This window comes from Protopterus annectens, chromosome 1.part1, assembly GCF_019279795.1.
Source record: "Protopterus annectens isolate FY-2018-M chromosome 1.part1, PAN1.0, whole genome shotgun sequence".
NCBI classification, from domain to species: Eukaryota; Metazoa; Chordata; order Ceratodontiformes; family Protopteridae; genus Protopterus; species Protopterus annectens.
The window spans coordinates 622,305,174-622,325,357 of record NC_056726.1 but is presented as its reverse complement, the minus strand read 5'-3'; the positions used below and the strand labels follow the sequence as shown (position 1 = coordinate 622,325,357).

Below are 20,184 nucleotides of genomic sequence, written 5' to 3'. Positions count from 1 at the left end.
TCTGAGCCAGTTTTGCAGTGGTAGTGTTTGTGTATCTGTCTATGTAACTAGTCCAAAACTACTGTTATTGCTTGCATGTCTGTATTTTTTTTTGTTTGTGAAATGTTTTATATTTCACCCATGGTGAGCCGGAAATTGGTCACTATTGATCAATGCACTACCCCGGTAAACCAATATAAATAGATAAACATGCTGTCCAGTTAGAGCAAAATAAATATGATCAAATTGCTCTGATAGCAAAGATTGAGTCATGGCGGTCTACACCTGGGGAGGTCAAGTTGTTTTGACACAAGGGGGTACAGTAAGATGATTTTTCATTGCTTTCTTAAGATGTGCATGACTGCTGAGCTCTGATATGAAGAGTTTTACACTGGATAGACTGTTTATCACAAACATCTTCTAATTTAGTTGAAGTTTTAGGCAAACTCAAAATGCAGATTGCTGAAGAAAGAAGTGCTAAGATGTTGTTTTGCTGTTTTTCCTTTCCCCTTTTTGATTGTGCACTTCAAGCATGCTGCATAGATAGAACAGTACATAATTGATCGTTCACTGGAAGGTCTGAATATTTTTTCTGAGAAATGTATGCTTTTGTGTATGGAATTATTTTAGGCTGTAGATACTGTGGAACAGCATGTTATCGTTGTTCAAGAAGAAGAAAAGCGACAGTATACACTCAATTTTATTGAAGACATGAAGCCAGAAGATAAAGTCCTGATCTTCGTTGGAAAAAAACTTATGTATGCTTTGTTTTCTTTTTTCTTTTCTATGTTTTAACAGTGAACTAGAATAGTTTCCCTTTCAGAGAGAGGTTTATTCTTTTAAGAAGCCTACTGTGGCCATGTTTTGGGAATAATTGTAGATTATCAGATTGTGGGTTCATATTGACTACTACTCTTCCTAGTGGAGAGAGACATTTCTAGAGTTGGTGTGCATGGCTTTCTTGGAATCCAGAGTTGCAGTGTTGTACGGTGCACTTACACTTGTTGGCATTGGTAGATATTCTGAGTATTCACAGGGTAGTGTATGCACCTTACTGATATCTTTGCATTACCAGAGCTATAAGGCAGGAAAACTGTTATTAGCGAACTTACTTTTAGAAGACATGTATGTTCAAACAGAGCATTGTTGCAGTAGCCTGTGCTATTTGTGTCCTACCCCACTGCAACTTTTCAAAAGCTAAGGGCAACTTCCATGTGCTGCCCACTGTCAGAGCTACATAAAAAAGACCGTTGGGAGTGCAAAAAGTTTGATTTTTTTTTTTTTTTTTGCAGGCCGAGAACACTCCCTTGGGTAGGCCCAGTAAAGCTGTTGGTGGACATGAAATCTTTAAAAAGCCTTTCAGTAACTTTTACTTTATGAAGAAAATGTGTATTTTTCTGTGAGAAATAACTGTGTTTAGCTAGAAAACTGTATGTGCTCAGACTCACTGCATTTCTAAGGGTGCTGTTCTATAAATGTTTTAACTTTCTGTGAGGAACAGTTCTACTTTTGATAAATGTCATTTAGATTGTAAATGTTTGTATATTTGGGCCAGGATACTGGGTTTTGGGGTCTGTTAGCAGTTTACTTATTGTTAGACAGTACACAATGAGATTGTCAAGGTGGAAGAATCGGCTCTGTTTATTGAAAAATTTGTTGTAAAAAAAATGTAAATTAGCACTTTCATCTGAAATACAAGGAGTTCATCAGTTATAAACGCACACAACTTTTCAGTTTAAATATATCACTGCACCAATTACTACACTTCCTCATGAATAATGCTTAGACTTAAAATACTGTCAATGAATGCTACATAAAAACATTCAATTGAAACATCCAGGTGAACAAAAAATAAAAGGATATACATATAATATAAACATCCTAATCAAATACATATGAAGTGATTGCGTAAATTACAGTGCTTAAGAATGTGGTTAAAACGTACACTTTTACATTTTTGCAATTATATTTCTAAAGTGTTCAAAATTTTTTTGTTGCAGAAAATAATTACAAAAACAGTCATACAGTATGTTGGCTTTCATTTTCAAGACACTCATAATTGACATACTGTCATTAATTCCCAGAGGAGTTGTGGCATTTAGCCACAACTACCACACTAACTCTTTAAATTCAAGCAACGCATCCAAATCTTCACTTGTATCAGTCCTCACAATCCTATCAGTTACCAAAAAAAAAACTTCTTAGACCCAGCACATTGTATCTAGTGTCTGTTCAAAGCGTTGGTTGATTTATTCTTTTTAATGTAATATATGTCCTCCTTTATCCTTTCTTTTAATTTTCTGTTAGTTTTACCAACATAAAACACATCACATGCTATACATGGTGCAAGATAAACCACCCAAGAGGTGTCACAATTGAACCTATTGGGACAAGTAAGAGTCCTGTCAAATCCCTTTAAATATTTTACATGGTCCTTCATGTATAAACCTGCCAAATTTACAATATCCACACTTGAACTTACTTTATTATCATAGTGGATGTGTTGTGAAAATGTATTATTTTCAGAAACTTCTTGGTAGTTTTCTCCTTACTAAAAACAATTACTGGATGGTCACCTGAAGTACGTTTCAAGTCATCATTAAACAGATTCCAATTCTTGATGGATTCAACATATACATACACGTCGCAGCTAAAAGGAATTTTGAAAGGCTCTCTGATTGGAACTCTAGTACCCCTGTTTTCTATAGGGGTACGAGAATCAAAATTTCCCCTTCATCTGTTGCATTCAAGATGGGTGCAAACCTAGTTTGCCTATGTCTCAGAATTTCTTTAACATCATACAGTAAATCACAATATCCCCCATCCAAAAACAAAACACAAAAATGTAATTCTTTTTCAAAAACATTCAGTGGTCAGTCTAGATACAGTGGATATATAAAGTGTACACATCCCTGTTAAAATGCCAGGATTTTGCAATATAAAAAAATGAGACCACAATAAATCATGTCAGGTTTTCCCTCCTTTAATGTGACCTATAACCTGTACAATTCCATTGAAAAACAAATATGTTAGGGAAGAAAATATAAAAAATAAAAAACTTACAATAAGCTAGTTGCATAAATGTGTGCACACCTTTAAACTAGTACTTTGTTGAAGCACCTTTTGATTTAATTACAGCATTCACTCTTCTTGGGTACACACCTACCATCAATTAAAGAGACTCTGATTAACCCCAAATAAAGTTCAACTGTCCTAGTAGGATTTTCCTGACATTTACTCAGTTGCCTGCTACGGTGAAAGCCATGGCTCACAGAGAGCTTACAAAGCATCAAAGGGATCTCATTGTTGAAAGGTATCAGGAGAAGGGGACAAAAAAATTTCTACAGCATTGGATATACCATGGAACACAGTGAAGACAGTCCTCAAAAAAGTAGAGAAAATGTGGGACAACAGTGACGTTGCAAAGAACTGGACGTCCGTCCAAAATTGATGAAAAGACTAGACGAAAACTAGTTGGGGGGGGGGGGGGCTGCCAAGAGACCTACAGCAACACCGAAAGGGATGCAGGAATTTCTGGCAAGTACTGGTTATGTACTACGTGTGACAACAATCTCCCATATTCTCCATATGCCTGGACTATGGGGAGGGGTTACAAGATTAAAGCCTTTTCTTACACACAAAAACATCCAGACCCAGCTAAAATTTGCAAAACAATACATCAGGTCTCCCAAAAGCATGTGGGAAAATGTCTTATGGTCTGATGAGACCAAGACTGAATTTTCTGGCCACAATTCCAAAACGCACTTTGCATCACCAAAAGAACAAAATCCCCACTGTGAAGCATGGTGGTTAGCAGTATCATGGTTTGGGGTTGCTTTTCTTCAGCTGGAACTGGGGCTTTGTTCAAGAAGAGAGTTCTCAAAGGGTAAAGTACCTGCAGTACCCAAAAGTAGTCTCAATAACAAAATTATAGGTGCAGGTACCCCACAACAATTGAAGCCAACCAGTCACGAAAGTTGTAAAATAAACACTTTTATTCAAAGAAAGTAGTAAGTGCTTTCACGTCTACAAAGGACGCTTCTTCAGACTTAAATGAAACATAATAGCTTCAAGTCGCTTAAATATTCAAGCCAATAGCAACTCTAGTCTGAGACTAACCCTTTCTATTAGACCGAGCTCTGAAGCATTAATCCTCCTTTGTTCTTGTTTTATATTTTTAATTTTTATACTTGAGTAACTAGTAGTAAGTTTTAATATTTATTTTCTTATTCATGTTATTAAGTTGTATTGTGTATTAATGACTTCTGAATCAATCATGAGTAAGAATGTGATTTTATTGGCTGATGAAGCTATTGGCTTGAATAACCTTTAGTCAAACAATTCCCATTTACAAACACTATTTTACTTTTTAGCCTATTGTGTAGAACTATAAATTGTTCTTTGTGTATATAGCAACATTGTCTACACATTCCACATGGTTTGGTGCCCCTGCTGTACACCTTTCTGGGTTCTATCTTGCATTCAAGAAGGCCCTTAATATTGTGCTATGTCTTATTAACAAATCTAGGACCCTCTCCTAACTTCTTATATATTTCTTGATTAGTTTTGAAAATTGTCCAGTTTTTGTTAATAATACCCCTAACATCCTTGTTTGTGGAATTATATTCAAGTACACAGGCCCTTTTATATTTATCATTTTCCTTAATTTTTTTCCACATTGTTATTTTGTAATCCTACCCCTAACAAGGGGAGATGGTCAGTGCCCCACTTGTATTGTACTTCTGAAATGATTTCCTCAATCATCTGTTTGGGGTACCCTCTCTCTTCAAACATGCACTGTAATTTACTTAATTCACACTAAATCATCATAATGGGATGTCATTCTAGCAACCCTCACTGCCTGTCCCTTCACTGTACTTTTTTTTGAGCAGTAGGGTGATTACTCCTATAATGTAGATGTGCTGCAAAATGTAGGTTTTCTATATATACGGGATCAGAATCCACCCATGTCATTAATAATTTGTACATCCAAATAGTTAATACTGGTAAAATCATAATTATAGGTAAATTCTAAGAAGTCAGTTGTTTCACCTATGTATTGTATGAAGTCAGAAATCTCATATTCAGTACCCTTCCATAGGACAAATATGTCATCCAAAAACCTGGAATATAGTTGTATTTTGTCCCAATAGGGGCTGCTGAAGATGTGGCAAGTTTCCCATCCAAGGAGTACTATGTTTGCATAGACAGGGGCACAAGCTGCATCCATTGCTACACCTCTAGTCTGCTGATAATGTTCCCCCTCAAAGAAAATAAAGTTATTGTCTAGAATCAAACTCATGATTTCACAAATAAAGATAATCTTACTGTGCTCTAACTTGGAAAAGTTAAAACTTCTTCAAAAAATTACAAGCCTTGCATCTTGGGTATCACAGTAAATACATTTTTCACATCACTTGTGAGGAAAATCAAGATCTGAAGAAGTTAACTTCATTTGATCAGCATCTTGTGGGTATCTGATCCGACCCGGCAGCTTTCCAAGCTAGAGATCCAAGCTCCTCCCCTTACCCACAATACCCTGCTACCTCCCTCCAGTCCTCAGATCTTGTTTGCCGCGGCTTCTTGAAGCACGAGTGACGAGCTCCTGGTGGTTTCATGAGTAGTTTAATAGGGTTTTTTTACTCTGTTTTTCTCAAGAAATTGTGTGTGTGTGTTTGTGTGTATTTATCAACCCTTAGTTTATTTAGCTTAAATTGTTTTAGTAGTCAGTTGGTCTTATCCTTCCCCTTATCTATGTGTGAGGGTGTGTGTGTGAGTTGTCATGGCCGAAGGCCCTAAGGCCGTATTTTCTAAATGCTCTGAGTGTGGCCATAAACTGTTCCCAGCCGATGGCCACACTCAGTGCGTTATTTGCCTGGGAGTGGCTCATTTATCATCAGGCTGCCAGATCTGTGCCACCTTCAACCCCTGGGCTTTGAGGAACAGGAGGACCAAGTTGATCCTTTCGGGCCTTTTGCCCGCAGATTCTGCTTCTTCCTCCTCTCCCTCAGTGGCACCAGCCGCAGGTGTTCAGCCTACTGTTCCTGCTCCCTTGGCCGGGACTCAAACTCCCACTGTGTCCCAGGGAGAGAGGGATGCCAGAAAAAAAGGTAGACATAGAGAGAAGGAAAGAGACAGGGAGAGGCATAGGAGCCACAAGCAGCGGGCCGATTCTGCCCCCTCGGCTAAGCAGCTCCTTTCTCCCTTGAAGGTCTCCGGGTCTTCCTCCTCTCGGCTCCATTCTCCATGTTTCTCACCTTTGAGGTCATCCCGGCCAGCCTCGGCGGCTTCTAGATCAATGAGAGGAGCCTTTCGGATGCGGACATGGACCGGATGATGTGTTGCTTCCTCCAGGTGCAAATGGGAGTGCTCTTGCCTCCCCCCCCCCTCCGCGGGGGAGCTCTGCCCCTTTCTTTGCTCCCATTGCACCTTCTCAGATCCATTATCGGGTTTCAGAGCAGTCGGATCCGGGTAGCATCTGAGCCAGGGAGTCGGCGCCGATAATGATCACTACTTCGCCGGCTGTACCCTCGAGTTTGTCGGGTCCTTTTTCGGATCCGAGCTCTTGGGGCCGTGAGCCGAGCCTCGGGTCCAGAGGGGTGAGTGTGTCTTCGGCTCTGATGCGGTCGGAGCACACTTCTCTTTCAGGTCCGATCGCTTCGGCGCCAATCCACACTTGTGATCCGAGGGGGCTGCTCTCGGGTCCTAGGGAGAGCAGTTCACCTTCAGCCTTTGACGTCGTGGAGAGGGTCCTCTCGAGGGATTCGAGGCCCCAGGCTTTTGCTACGGATCCACCCGCCATTCCCTCGCAGATGGGCCTGTCTTCCATCATCCGGCCCCATGGACAGCCTGCTTCTACGTCTCAGATGGTTCCCCTAGAGGAACAGGACCTGGTTGGTGAGCCCTCCTTGGGCAGCCCCCCTGAAGAGGCTCCTCACAAACGAAAGTGTAAAAGGAGGCACTTGGACTCCCATGAGTCCCCTCATGGAGGACACTGACTTGGAGGAAGGGGAAGTTCCCCTAGGTCACCCCCCGAAGATGGCTCCTTTGGGAGACATCATGTAGATGCTGCGCATTAGAGGGGGGTGGTCAGCCCAAAAACCTTCCTTGGATGAGTCTCTGTTTCTGGAGGCGTTTGACACAGGCCCATCTACCTCTTGGGTGTCCCCTCCGTCCGACCCCCTGGTAGATCTTATAACTACCAAGGCGTGGAAGGAGCCGGACACTGTAGAGCCAATCCCCAGGAGACCAGATAAAATCTTTAGTCCCCCAACAGACAGGACGGCGTGGAGCAAAGGTTCCCCAGTAGATGCCATGGTGGTGGCGGCTGCCACCAAGAAGGAACTGGCTCAGGATAGTTACTCGGTTCATCTTCCCGACAAGGAGTCTCTGATGATGGACCGCATTGGAAAGCGAATATTCGCTTCAGCCACCTTCTCCATACGGGCGCTGAACTACTTGGCACACGTGATTCGCCTTCAGCGGGATCTAATCGGAGTACGCTGGGTCACCTCCGGAGTCCATGTCGGCCGAGGACAAAAGAACCTTCACGACATGAATGGCCACTCTAAATTCAGTATCCAACATTTCTATGCGGCTTCTCTCCCATGCCACGGAGGGGGCGGTTAGAGCCAGCAGAGCAGGCCTCATCTTGCGGTGTCATGTCTGGCTCCATCTTTGTGATTTTGCGGAAACCTTCAAGGCGTCCTTCGCGAATGCTCCCTTTGACGGTTCTACCTTGTTTGGCAAGACCGTCCGCGATACGCTACTCCAGAGCGAGAAAGACGGGAAGACGTCTGCCGTCGAAATCCGCTTCTCAGCTCCTCAAAGGTCTTTTTCCTGGAACCAGAGAGGACAAAAGATGTGGTTCCGGAAATCTCAACAATTCCGTTTCGCTCCGGACCCTTCGTCCTTCAGAGGCAGAGGGGGGCCGAAGAATTTCGGGTCGAAGGAACCCTTTTCCGACCGACCCACGCAGCAATCCTGAGGGGTTGCCTGACTGCTCCTCTATGGAGGCAGGGGTTCGTTTCTCGGAACACCTAGCACATTGGGAGTCCATCATGACAAATCGCTGGGTGCTCTGATTAATATCCAGAGACTACTCTGTTCCCTTCGTGAACCCTCCCCCTCAATTGGGGCACCTCCCCGATGTCACACCCAATCAGAGGGAGGTGGCAGCTTTAGAGATAAAAGAGCTGCTAAGAAAAAGAGCATTCCAGCGCGTCCCCCCAGGCCAGTCTGGATCAAGCAATTACTCCAGGTTCTTTTTGGTGCCAAAAAAAGACTGGAGACTTGAGGCCAATTCTCGACCTGTCTACATTGAACCTGTCCGTTGCCAAGGAGAAATTCCGGATGGTCACCATTCAATCTATTCTCCCCCTTCTGCAGGAGAATGACTGGATGTGCTCCGTAGACCTCAAGGATGCGTACTATCACATTCTAATGACCAGGCGATCCAGGAAGTTTCTCCACTTTCAGTTGGGGGCCAGTCATTATCAGTTCAGGGTCCTCCCTTTCGGCCTCACCACAGCCCCCAGGGTGTTCACCAAGGTCATGGCAGTTGTAGCGGCCCACCTGAGGCTTCAGGAATACAAGTCTTTCCTTACCTGGATGACTGGCTCCTCGCTGCTCCCACTAGGCATCTACTATGCTCGGCCAGGGATTATTTCATGCGTTTGGCCCACCAGTTTGGGATCACTATAAATTACAAAAAAATCGTAACTTCAGCCTGCTCAGGTCCTGGACTTCATAGGGGCCAGAATAGACACACTTCAGTCCAAGGCCTTCTTGACGTCGGACGGACTCAGCAACCTAACTCTCCATGTGTTAGTCCTTCTACAGTCTCCTGCCCCACCAGCAGAATTAGTCCTGAGGGCTCTAGGGTCTATGGTGGCGGCTATCAACCTTTCACCTTTAGCCCACTTGAATATGAGGGTTCTTCAATGGACCTTGCAGGTCCAGTGGTCCATCCTTCGACATCCGTTGTACTCCCCAATTCCTCTCAGCAGGGTTTGCAGGGAATCTCTACTTTGGTGGCTCCATTCCTGAGAGCTTCAGGAAGGGCAGCCCGTTTTGATGCCTCTACCAAAAGCCACGGTGACCACGGACGCTTCTCGCCTAGGGTGGGGGTGGGGGGGCATTGCATGGGCAGAACCGTCCAAGGCACGTGGACTCCAGCAAGAGACCGTTCTGCATTATCAGTGTTCTGGAGATGAGGGCAGTGCTTCTAGTGTTGCAAGCTCTCCATGCCCTTTTCCTCTAGGGACTATTGCATTTCAGACAGACAACATGTCAGTGGTCTGGTACATCAACAAACAGGGAGGGCACCAGGTCTTCCCCCTTTGCCGAGAGGCCATGAGAGTTTGGGAGTCGGCGATATCCACCAAACGTTTTCTGCTAGCAGCGCACATTCCGGGTCGGTCCAACATTTTAGCGGACAAGCTGAGTCAAACTCTCCTCTCAACTCACGAGTGGTCTCTGAACCCCTTGGTAGCGAAACAGATCTTCCTCAAATGGGGTCAACCTTGCTGCGATCTGTTCGCATCACCTTCGAACGCAAAGTGCAGCGAGTTTTTCGCTCTAATCCCTCCACCGGGGGAGACTCCCAGAGACGCTCTAGTTCATGCTTGGCCATCCGGTCTTCTGTATGCTTATCCTCCTCTGCCGTTGATGACAAAATTCTTGCAGAAAGCTCGTCAGTTGGGGAGTAAGGTTATCCTCATAGCTCCATTCTGGCCTCGTCAAACCTGGTTCCCATACCTGCGGTCTCATCTCATAGCTCCTCCTTGGATCCCATTCCGGATCTGGTTTCTCATCCTTCAGGATTGAAAACTCCGAACCTGGACGATGACCAGCTTTCTGCTTGGTTGATCCAGTTCTGTTAGTGGCTACGACTCCCGGCATCTTGTCCGCAGTTAAATCCATCCTGGTGGCGGCACATAAGCCTTCTACCAGGAAAGTCTACAACAGTAAATGGAAACATTTTTCTATCTGGGCCGAGCAAAGGAATTTGGACCCCTTTACGGTTCCCATTCCAGCAGTACTCGAGTTCTTATCCCACATTTTTCATCAGGGGGGGCCAGTTCTTCAACTGTGAAGGTTCAAATGGCGGCCATTTCCCACTTCCACATCGGAGACAATCTTGGTCCCTTAGCTTCCTCTAAGATCTGTAAGACCTTTCTGAAGGGTACCTTTCTTTTAAGACCTCCTGTCAAGAATGCGGTTCCTCTGTGGGATCTAACCTTAGTCCTCCGGGCTCTTACTGGCCCCCCTTTGAGCCTGCAGCTTCAGTTAACTTAAAGTATTTGTCTTGGAAAACTGCCTTCTTGATTGCTATTACCTCAGCTAGAAGGGTATCGGAGCTTCAGGCCCTTGGTACTAAACCTCCGTATCTTGTCTTCCATAAGGACAGAGTATCCCTCAGGACTAATCCCTCCTTTTTACCTAAAGTGTCTTCTGAGGCTAACATTAACCAATCCATTATTCTGCCTGTTTTCTTTCGTATCAGAACAAAGGAGAGAACAGACTACATTCATTAGATGTGCATAGACAATTGCGCTTTTATTTGCACAGAACAGCTGCCTCTCATACGTCGGAGCAGCTCTGATGTGAAGTTGTTCTGTCTCGCCATTTTGTTCTTGCATGTGGGTCGGAGCTGATCCCTCTGCTCCGAATCGGCCGCTTTTCAAGCTCAGACTCTCAGAGAAGCTCGAGACCTAGTGTATATCCCATGATGCTCTACTGTACATCCCCAGATCTAGTTTGCCGCTGCAACAGATCAACAGCTTGTCGGAGTTAGCTCGGGCCAGTGAATTTAAATTTATAGTTATAACTTCTTTTTTCTTCAAAAAATTGTTCTTTTGTGTCTAAATATTATATAGAGTGTTTAATAGTATAGTGTTAGGATTCTGGTTAGCTAAATTCTTAGAAAGTTAAATACTTCCTTTTCTTCAGGTCTTTCGCCTTTCTTTGTGACGTGACAGGGCTCTGTCAACCGTTTTGTGTGTGTTGTTTGATATATAGGTTCATACTAGGCTATCTGCCCTAGGACATTTGTAAGCCTAGCCAGAGTGTGTTTGGCTTTTGCCACCCATTTAAATGAATTTTACTATGCCCTTTTTCGAGGTTTAGTTTACTGTGCTTCTACAGTTAGAGTGGTAGTTGTTATATATACCTTAGCTAATGGTAGTTGTTTATTAGACATTTAATACTATATTTAGCGTGATTTAGTAGACTGTTAAGAGATATACATTTATACATATCTTTAACTATATCATAATGTGTGTTATTGTTAAACCATGTCTGAAAAACAAAAATCAGGGTTTAAAAGGAGTGTGTGGTCAGAAAATGTCTGTTACAATCACTCCACCTGCGTCTACTGCTTAGGCTCGGTACACCTACAAAAGGCGTGCTCTATCTGCCAGTCCTTTAGCGTCAGGGTCCTCCTGGAAAGGCACAGGAAATTGATGGATAGAGGACTCCTAAAACCTGAATTTCAGGCTTCTTTAGATAAGGCTGACACCTTTTCCAAGGCTTCGAAGGGGTCGAAGTCTTCCAAAGGATCCTCGGAGCCCAAGTCATCGGCTCCGAGTTTCTCAAGCATGGTCCATGCATCGGCTCCACAGTCCTTGGAGCCGTGTATCGAGTCCTTGCCTCGGGGTCCAGTTGTGGAACCAATATTGGCGATCCCTCGGTCTCCAATTCTTCAATTCAGCCCCTTCGACCCATCCCACGACTCATTCTTCCAGGCTTTCCGATGTGGATCTGGACCGTGTGGTTAAGAGGCTTTTAGAGAACCCGGCGCTGGCCAAAATGCTATCTGCTTTGAAACCACTCTGCTTCGAAGCCTGAAATGTCCCCCTTGGCTTCTCCACCTCCTCCTCCGAAGCCAATAGAGCGTTCGGAGCTGGGTCGGACGGAACCGATATTGGTAGAACCCTTGGAGCAGAGGTTTGATCCTCCTCCCTCGGCTCCATCGACCTTGATCTCCTCTGTTCCGACCGAGGAATCTCGGGGGCCGATTAGTCCCTCGCCGGCTCTGGGGTGGAGAGTTGAACCAATACTTCGGTTCTGACTCTTCCACTTGGGGCTTTGGCGCAGGTGGCCTCGGCTCCGTCCTCTGGATTGCAGCGGAGGGTCTCGGTCCGGGAAGAGCTGCCGGTCTCTTCGGAGCCAACTGACTTCTCAGACTGGGATTCTGGTGTCTTCGATGCTATGAGGAAGGTCATGGCTGCAAAGACCACTACCTCCTCAGATCTGTCTTCACCTTCCCCAAAGGGTCCTCGTTCTACATCTTCCCCGCAGATCCCCACAAAGCGTCAAGATCCAGGGCCTCAGGTATCCCCATTGGGTGACCCCTCCTCTCTGGGAACTTCACCAGATGCCCCCACTGATGAAGTCCCTAGGAATAGATTGTGCAAGAGGAGGCACTTGGATTCCCCACAGGAATCTCTAACATCGGATACCGACTTGGAGGAATCAGAAGGGTCCCCATGGCCCCCCTCAGAAGAAGTCTCCTTCACAGACATATTGGAAATCTTAAGGCATAGGGGTGATTGGCAGTCCCTTGCCCCTTCTGAGGACGAGTCGGTTCTCCTGAAGGCCTTCGGATCTCAACCATCCACCTCCTGGGATACGCCACCCTTCATTGAGCTGATGGAACTGGTTGCTTGAAGGGCGTAGGAATCCCCTGACTCAGTGGAACCGGTCCCACGGAGGCCCAATAAGTGTATTACTTCCCCCACCGACAAGGCCTTTCTTACAAAAGGAGTCCCAGTTGATGCCATGGTGGTGGTGGTGGCCACCAAGAAAGAGATGTCGGAAACATCTTCGGCTGTCCATCCTCCTAATAGAGATTCTAGGACGATGGACAGATATGGGAAACGCATATTTAGTTCTGTGGCATTTTCCATGAGGTCGCTCAACTACCTGACACATTTTACCCGCCTTCAACGAGATCTCCTAAAAGAGCTGGGAGATGCTCTTCAGGGTAATACAGCTGATGCAGTCTCGGAAAAGGTGACTGCACAACTCAACACCCTCAATTCAATAGTAAACTCATCCATGCGCCTCATTTCATACGCGGCCGATGGATCGAGTAGGGCAACAGGCTCAGCGATAGCTCTTCGGAGGCAATCCTGGATGCGCCTTTGCTCCTTTGCGGAAGCCTTTAAATCTTCATTTGTCAATACCCCATTCGACGGGTCCGCTTTGTTCGGACCCAAAGTTAAGGAGACGCTTACTAGGTGTGAACAGGAAGGGAAGACTCTTGTCTGCTGCAGGGGTCCGTTTTTCCACTCCAACCAGACCGTACCCCAGAGGGCAATGAAGTGGAAAAATGTGATTCCGAAAACCTTAGCTAGCTTTCCAAAACACACCTACCAATACCCCCTCTAGAGGCAGAGGAGGGGGCAGAAATGGAAGACGCTGTTCAAACGGCAGAGGCGGTCTGCAGAACCAGGGCGACAGGGACCAGTTCTCTGGTAAGCCCTATCAGCGTTCCTGAAAGGAAGCCCGGCTGTCCTACTCTGGAGGCAGTCGGGGGTCGCTTGGCTTTATACCCAGACACCTGGCTAAACATTACAACGAACTCTTGGGTAAAAAGCGTCATTACCAGAGGTTATTACATCCCCTTTATAAAAACCCCACCAATATGTACAAGGATCCCAGACGTACCACCCAGTCTGAGAAAATTAGCAGCCGTAGAAATCAAAAAGCTGCTAGACAAAAGTCGTCCAGCCTGTCCCGGCGGACTAAATAGGATCCGGAACTTACTCAAGGTTCTTTTTAGTTCCAAAGAAAACGGGGGACTGGAGGCCCATACTAGACCTCAGCAAACTCAACACCTTCGTCAAGAAGGAAAAGTTCCGGATGGTCACTCTGCAGTCGATTCTCCCGTTCTTATCAACGGGCGATTGGATGTGCTCTATAGATCTCAAGGATGCTTACTACCACATCAGAATAGACAGATCATCCAGCGATCACTTGCGTTTCCGGCTGGGAGCCAGTGATTACCAATCCAGAGCCCTGCCATTTGGCGTCACCACAGCCCCCAGGGTGTTCAAATATATGGCAGTGGTCACAGCTCACCTGAGACGGTTGGGATTCCAAGTGTTTCCATATCTGGACAACTGGCTCCTCACGCCTCCTCCAGGCATCAACTAATCCAAGCAAGAGACTACACCATAGGTTCATAGGTTCATAGGTTCATACTAGGCTATCTGCCCGAGGGCATTTACAAGCCTAGCCCATAGTTTTGTGGCTTACGCCACCCCTTTGGTATGGGGAACTATACCCATTATTTTGCTGTGCCTCTGTTGAGCAGTGACACTGAGGTAATCCCTGGGGTATATCTGCGATCTCCCATCCATTGGTCAAGATTTCTCTTGAACAAGGCCAGCGAGGTGCTCTGCCTCACATATACCGGGATTTTATTCCACAGCATAGGGAGTCTTTGGGTGATGAATCTATCCCTCCAGCGCGTCCTATTAATAGCCGTGTCGAGGTTTAAGTCTCCCGCCCTTGTGGCTCTGACGGATCTAGATTTTTGAGGTGAAGCATATTCATCAAATCTGGGTTTGACATGGCCTTGTATGTTAGGCAAAGGTCACCTCTGAGCAAGCGGTAGCGACTGAATAGAGCTGGAGTTCTTTCAGTCGGGCAGCATAGGACAGATGTTTGAGACCCTTTATCCTTTTGGTGAGGAACTTTTGTGGCCTCTCCAGCTGCTGCAAGTGTCGGGTCAGATACATTCCAAATGGGGCATTGTACTCAATCATTGGTCTGATGAGTGATGAGTATAGGGAGACTATGACCTCCCTTGATCTAGATGAGAATCCCTTCATGATAAGGTGGGCAATGTAGAAGGTCTTCCTAACTACTTTAGCTACATGGGTGTCGAATGACAGACTACTATCAACCTGGGTCCCCAGGTCCCTGATAACTTCTTCTATGCTCAGTGGATTGCCACCTATTTGGTAGCTAGGGGTAACCTTGTTTTTCCCGAAGGGTATGACTATGCATTTTTGGCATTTAACTTTAGGCTATGGCTCTGGCACCAGTTATCAGTTTCTGTGAGACCCTTCAGAAGGATATCTGTGTCAGATGTGTTTTCTACTATGGCCCAGTTTGCAGTCATCTGCAAACTTTGTCAGCCATAACCCTCCTGTGTTTGGTTCTACTTGGCAGGAGTAGGTGCCAAACAAGAGTGGGCCCAGGACTGAGCCCTGTGGTACACCACTTGTGACAGGCTTTGAGTCTGACATGGCGCCAGCAACTCTGACCCTGTGGGTTCTGTCACTCAGCCAGTTTGCAACCCATCTTGTGATGTATGGGTTAACATTTAAGCTGATGAGTTTTTCAATGATACCCGAGTGGGGTATTGTATCGAAGGCCTTCGCCAGATCGAGGTAGGCTGTATGGACTGCCTTTCCCTCATCAATGGCTTTGGTGACTGTTTGAAAAAGTCAACCAAGTTTAGAAGGCATGATCTGCCTTTGACAAAGCCAAACTGGGATGGATCCAAAGTCTGCAAATTCCTATGTCTTTATTTATGAGGTCCATTATGATCCTCTCCATGGCTTTGCAGATAAGGCTTGTCAAGCTAATGGGCGGTAATTTCCAGGGTCGGTGGAGGCACCGCCTTTGTGAAGTGGGACCACAGTTGCAGTGCGCCACTCCTGGAGTGCGTATCCAGAGGTAAGACTATGATTAAACAGCTGTCCTAGCTGTGGGTTTAATTCCTCGTTGAGTTCGTGGAGCACACAGCCGGGGACACCATCAGGTCCCATGGATGCTGTGTTTTTGCTTTGGAGAGAGCAGTTCTCACTTGGGCGTTGGAGATGTTTGGGGGCTGCAATCGCTTGGTATAGATATCTCTCCTTTTGGGGGAGGGGAGTTTGCACTGAACCTGTCAGCCAGTATGTTGGCAATGTCTGTAGGATCAGTAATCTTCACATCATTTTGAACTAGTTCTGAGCATATCTGGGAGGTTCCTCCCAGGTTTCTAACATAGCTAAAGAAGGCCTTATGATTGTCTTTTGAGTCTTTAGCTATTTTTCTCTCAAAATTTGCTTTGGATGATTTTATGAGAGCTCTTAGTTTTTTACTTATAGTGATCAAGGGTGTCTTACCTTTTAAGGATTTTGCTCTATCTTGTAGTAGCTTCCTCCTTTTGTTGTAGAGTTTGTTTATGGCTGGGGTCCACCAGACTGGACGCTTGCCTTTGGTACAAAGAGTCTTTGTTTTGCTTGGGATTGCCTTATCCATGCAGTCCTGCAGGTGCTGGTAGAAGGCATTTGTAAGTGATTCAGCGGCTTGAGTACTGTTTTCCGCCAGCTCGGGGCCTTAAAGGAGACCACACTAGTCTTTAGAAGTGTGAAGTCGGCTTTCGAGAAGTTCTTTACTGTGGTCTTTTTATTTCAGGTGGGGGTGGGATGAGGACCTCCAGCGAGATTAGTTTGTGATCTGATCTCACCAGTGAGGGGTATACTTCCGGTGTTGAACATTGTGCTCCCATGTTCGTGATGATGAGATCAAGTATGTTTTCTCCTCTTGTGGGGATGGTGACTAGTTGTTCCATGGCATTTGAGTTTATGAATTCCAGGAACTTTTGGGCTAGGGTGTTTGGGCTTGAGTAGTGTTCCCAGTCTATATTAGGGTAATTGAAGTCACCTAGTATGATGGTGTTTGGTGATACATTTATCCCTCTAGTGTTTTCAGGAAGGCCATGTGAGGTTCCTGAGTTTGTGAGGGTGGCCTGTAACATGCTACAATTTGCAGAGCAGTCTTGCCTATGGTTAATTGCACCTGGATGGTCTCCGATGCATCGTGCGTTGCCACCAGTCTTGAGGTGTGGGTGTCTTTGATGAATATGGATACCCCCTCCTTTCTTGGTATTGTCCGGATTTTGGGGCGGAACGCATGATAAGAGGTAAAACCTGATAGTGCTGGGGTGCTCTCAGGAGCCTTGAACCAGGTTTCTGTCACTGCACAGACATCGATGTTCTCCATACTGAGAAGGGCCTCGAGTGCGTGCATTTTGAGATTTAGACTTCTGGCATTGAGCAGCATTACCCTTAGTTTTTTTCCTTTTTGTGTTCTAGGGTGGTAGGTTTAGAATTTGAGCCTTGCCTAAAAAGGCACTATGGGGTGGCAAGAGCCTTTGCCAATATCCGGAATCCCAGGGTGACAGGTGCAAGCCGTCCTCGAAGCAGCGTGGCTTGTCCAGCATGTCATCCCAGGCAGACAGACATTGGATCCCCTTTGAATGACACCAGAGTTTAAGCCAATTGTTAAAGCTGATCATCTTATCTCTGTATTGTGGCATCATTCTTGATGAAGGTAGGATACTGCTCAAGGTCAGGGTCATACCTGCCTGGGCTACATAATCAGAGAGCTCCTCAATGTCTCTTTTCATGTAGTCCAAGGAGGTACGTCTCAGGTCGTTTACACCAGCGTGGACAATGACTGAGTCGTATTTGTACCTGCTGTTGAGAGACCTGAGTGCTCAACCATAGTCCTTTGTTCCCAGTTGGGCATAACCCTAAACTTCGAAAAATCTGCGTTATCGCCCTCGCAGCATATTACATTTATAAGGGCAGAACTGGACACCGTCAACGCAAGGATCAGGTTGCCCCAATCAAGAATCCTAACTCTAAAAAATCAAGTATCCAGTCTCTTAGCCCGCAACAAAGCACCAGCGTCCAAGATACTACAACTCTTAGGAACCATGGCAGCCACATTGATAGTCCCGTTAGGACGCATGCACATGCGAATACTCCAGTGGTTACTCTTCGCACAGTGGTCTTACCAACAACTACCCATGTCTCACGCGATCAGGTTAACCAATCTTTGCAAGAAGGATCTCAGCTGGTGGTTCAACAGCAACCAAGTGATAATGGGTCGTCCCTTCATTCTTCCCCAACCCACAGCCAGAGTGAACACGGATGCTTCCCTGACAGGGGGGGGGCTATTTCAGAGAAAAACTGTCCAAGGCACTTGGTCAATCATAGAAACACACTTGCATATAAATGTCCTAGAGCTGAGAGTGGTGTTCCTAGCGTTGCAACACTTTCACGACTCTCTTCCTCCAGGCACAATTGCTATCCAGACGGACAACATGTCGGTTGTCTGGTACATGAACAAACAAGGGGGCACCAGATCATACCGTTTATGTTGGGTGGCCTTAAGGATTTGGCAATGGGCTGTATCCACCAGACGCTTTCTGATAGCAACGCACATCCCGGGGTCATCCAGAGTGATAGCGGACAAACTAAGCAGAGCCATGCTTTTGCCCCACGAGTGGTCTCTCAAGCAACAAGTAGCGGACAGCATTTTCCGCAGATGGGGCCAGCCTTGCTGCGACCTGTTTGCATCTCCGATGAATGCCAAATGCAGCAACTACTTTGCCCTTTATCTCCCACCGGGGAACGAACCCAGGGATGCGCTCGTACACGATTGGCCCCCGGGCCATATGCCTTTCCGCCGATACCCCTGATTCCCAAATTCATGCAGAAAGCCAAAAGTCTGGGAAGGACTGTGATCTTGATAGCCCCATCTTGGCCTCGACAGATTGGGTTTCCCTTCCTGCGGAAGTATCAACTGGAAGAACCATGGATTCTGGACCCAGTGCCGGATCTTCTGACTCATTCGTTGGGAGTTCTCCATCCCTCCCTCACTTCCCTAAAACTGACAGCTTGGCTGCTCCAATTCCCACATTAGCCAGGTCACAAGATTTGTCTGCTGCGGTCCAACACATTATAGTTTCCTCTCATAAACTATCCACTAGGAAACTATATAATAGCAAATGGAAACGGTTTGTTCACTGGGCTTCTCAACATGACACTGACCCTTATGTAGCACCTGTCCCATACCATCTTAGAGTTCTTGTCTTCCTTGTTCCATGATGGCGCGGCTGCTGCCACCATTAGAGTTCAATTGGCTGCTCTCTCAAACTTCCATGTAGGCTTTAACGGCTCCAACATTATGTCGCACAAACTATGTAAAGCATTCTTAAAAGGAACCCACCACCTCAGACCACCTATTAGGCATCCTGTCTGCCCCTGGAATTTGAATCTGGTTTTATCCCAACTGATGCTTGCCCCCCCTTTGAACCTGCTTCTTCTTGCCATTTAAAGTTTTTGTCTTGGAAAACTTTATTCCTGGTAGCCATTACATCTGCACGTAGGGTCTCCGAACTTCAGGCCTTGTCTTCCAAACCCCATACTTGATTTTTCACCCTGATAGGGTATCCCTCAGGACTAATCCTACCTTTCTTCCCAAGATCACTTCAGAAAGTAACTTAAATCAGTCCATTGAGCTCCCAACCTTCTTCAAACACCATACCAACAAACTGGAATATATGTTACACATGCTTGATGTACATAGACAACTGAGGTTCTATCTAGATAGAACGAAGGATTTCAGACAATCGGATCAACTCTTCGTTTCTTATGCAGACAATAAGAAAGGTTTCACAGTGTCAAAAACCACACTATCCAAGTGGCGCTCTGACTGCATCAGATCCATTTATGCTTCCACAAATCAACCATTAGAAACTAACATCAAAGCCCACTCTACACGAGCTATTTCTACGAGTCATTGGCTAATGCAGCTCGCTTGCCTTTAGATACCATCTGTGCAGCTGCCACGTGGTCAAAACCTCACACGTTTATTACTGATTACAAAGTAGATAGGACCTCCAGGGACAGGGCTACGTTCGGTTCCACTGTGCTCAGGAATGTTCTCCCGTGAGCCACCCAGGGTTAGGGTGCTTGGGACACTACCCACGTGTAAGAACAAAAGAGCGAGATAAAACAACTTCACATAAAGAAGTTATGTCCTTACCATAACGTTCCATGTGAGTTGTTCATCTCACCTTTTGTTCTTACATTCCCGCCCACCTTCCCCCTCCAGTCGAGGAGATGGTTGCCTTGGAGGATTGGTTCAGTTGTCAGTCTGTTAATACATTCCTACTCTTGTTTCCTTTTGCTGTTATAATTATCTGAGCAGGTAGACTCCATAGTCTTATTCTGTCGGTAGGCTGTCTTGGTTGCAGCACACTAGATCTGAGGATGTACAGTAGAGCATCATGGGATATACACTAGATCTCGAGCTTCTCTGAGAGTCTGAACTTGAAAAGCGGCCGATTCGGAGCCGAGGGATCGGCTCCGACCCACGTGTAAGAACAAAAGGTGAGATGAACAA

At 45.8% G+C, this 20,184-nt stretch overlaps 1 protein-coding gene across 1 annotated transcript in view; it reads left to right on the top strand.

The window, feature by feature from the left end:
- Positions 1-20,184, top strand: part of LOC122814914 (probable ATP-dependent RNA helicase DDX43) — a 1,494,383-nt gene that overhangs the window by 851,120 nt on the left and 623,079 nt on the right. The window contains exon 10 of the mRNA XM_044087182.1: positions 610-737. Within this exon, the coding sequence (XP_043943117.1) occupies positions 610-737 (128 nt within the window). The remainder of the gene's footprint in view (positions 1-609; positions 738-20,184) is intronic.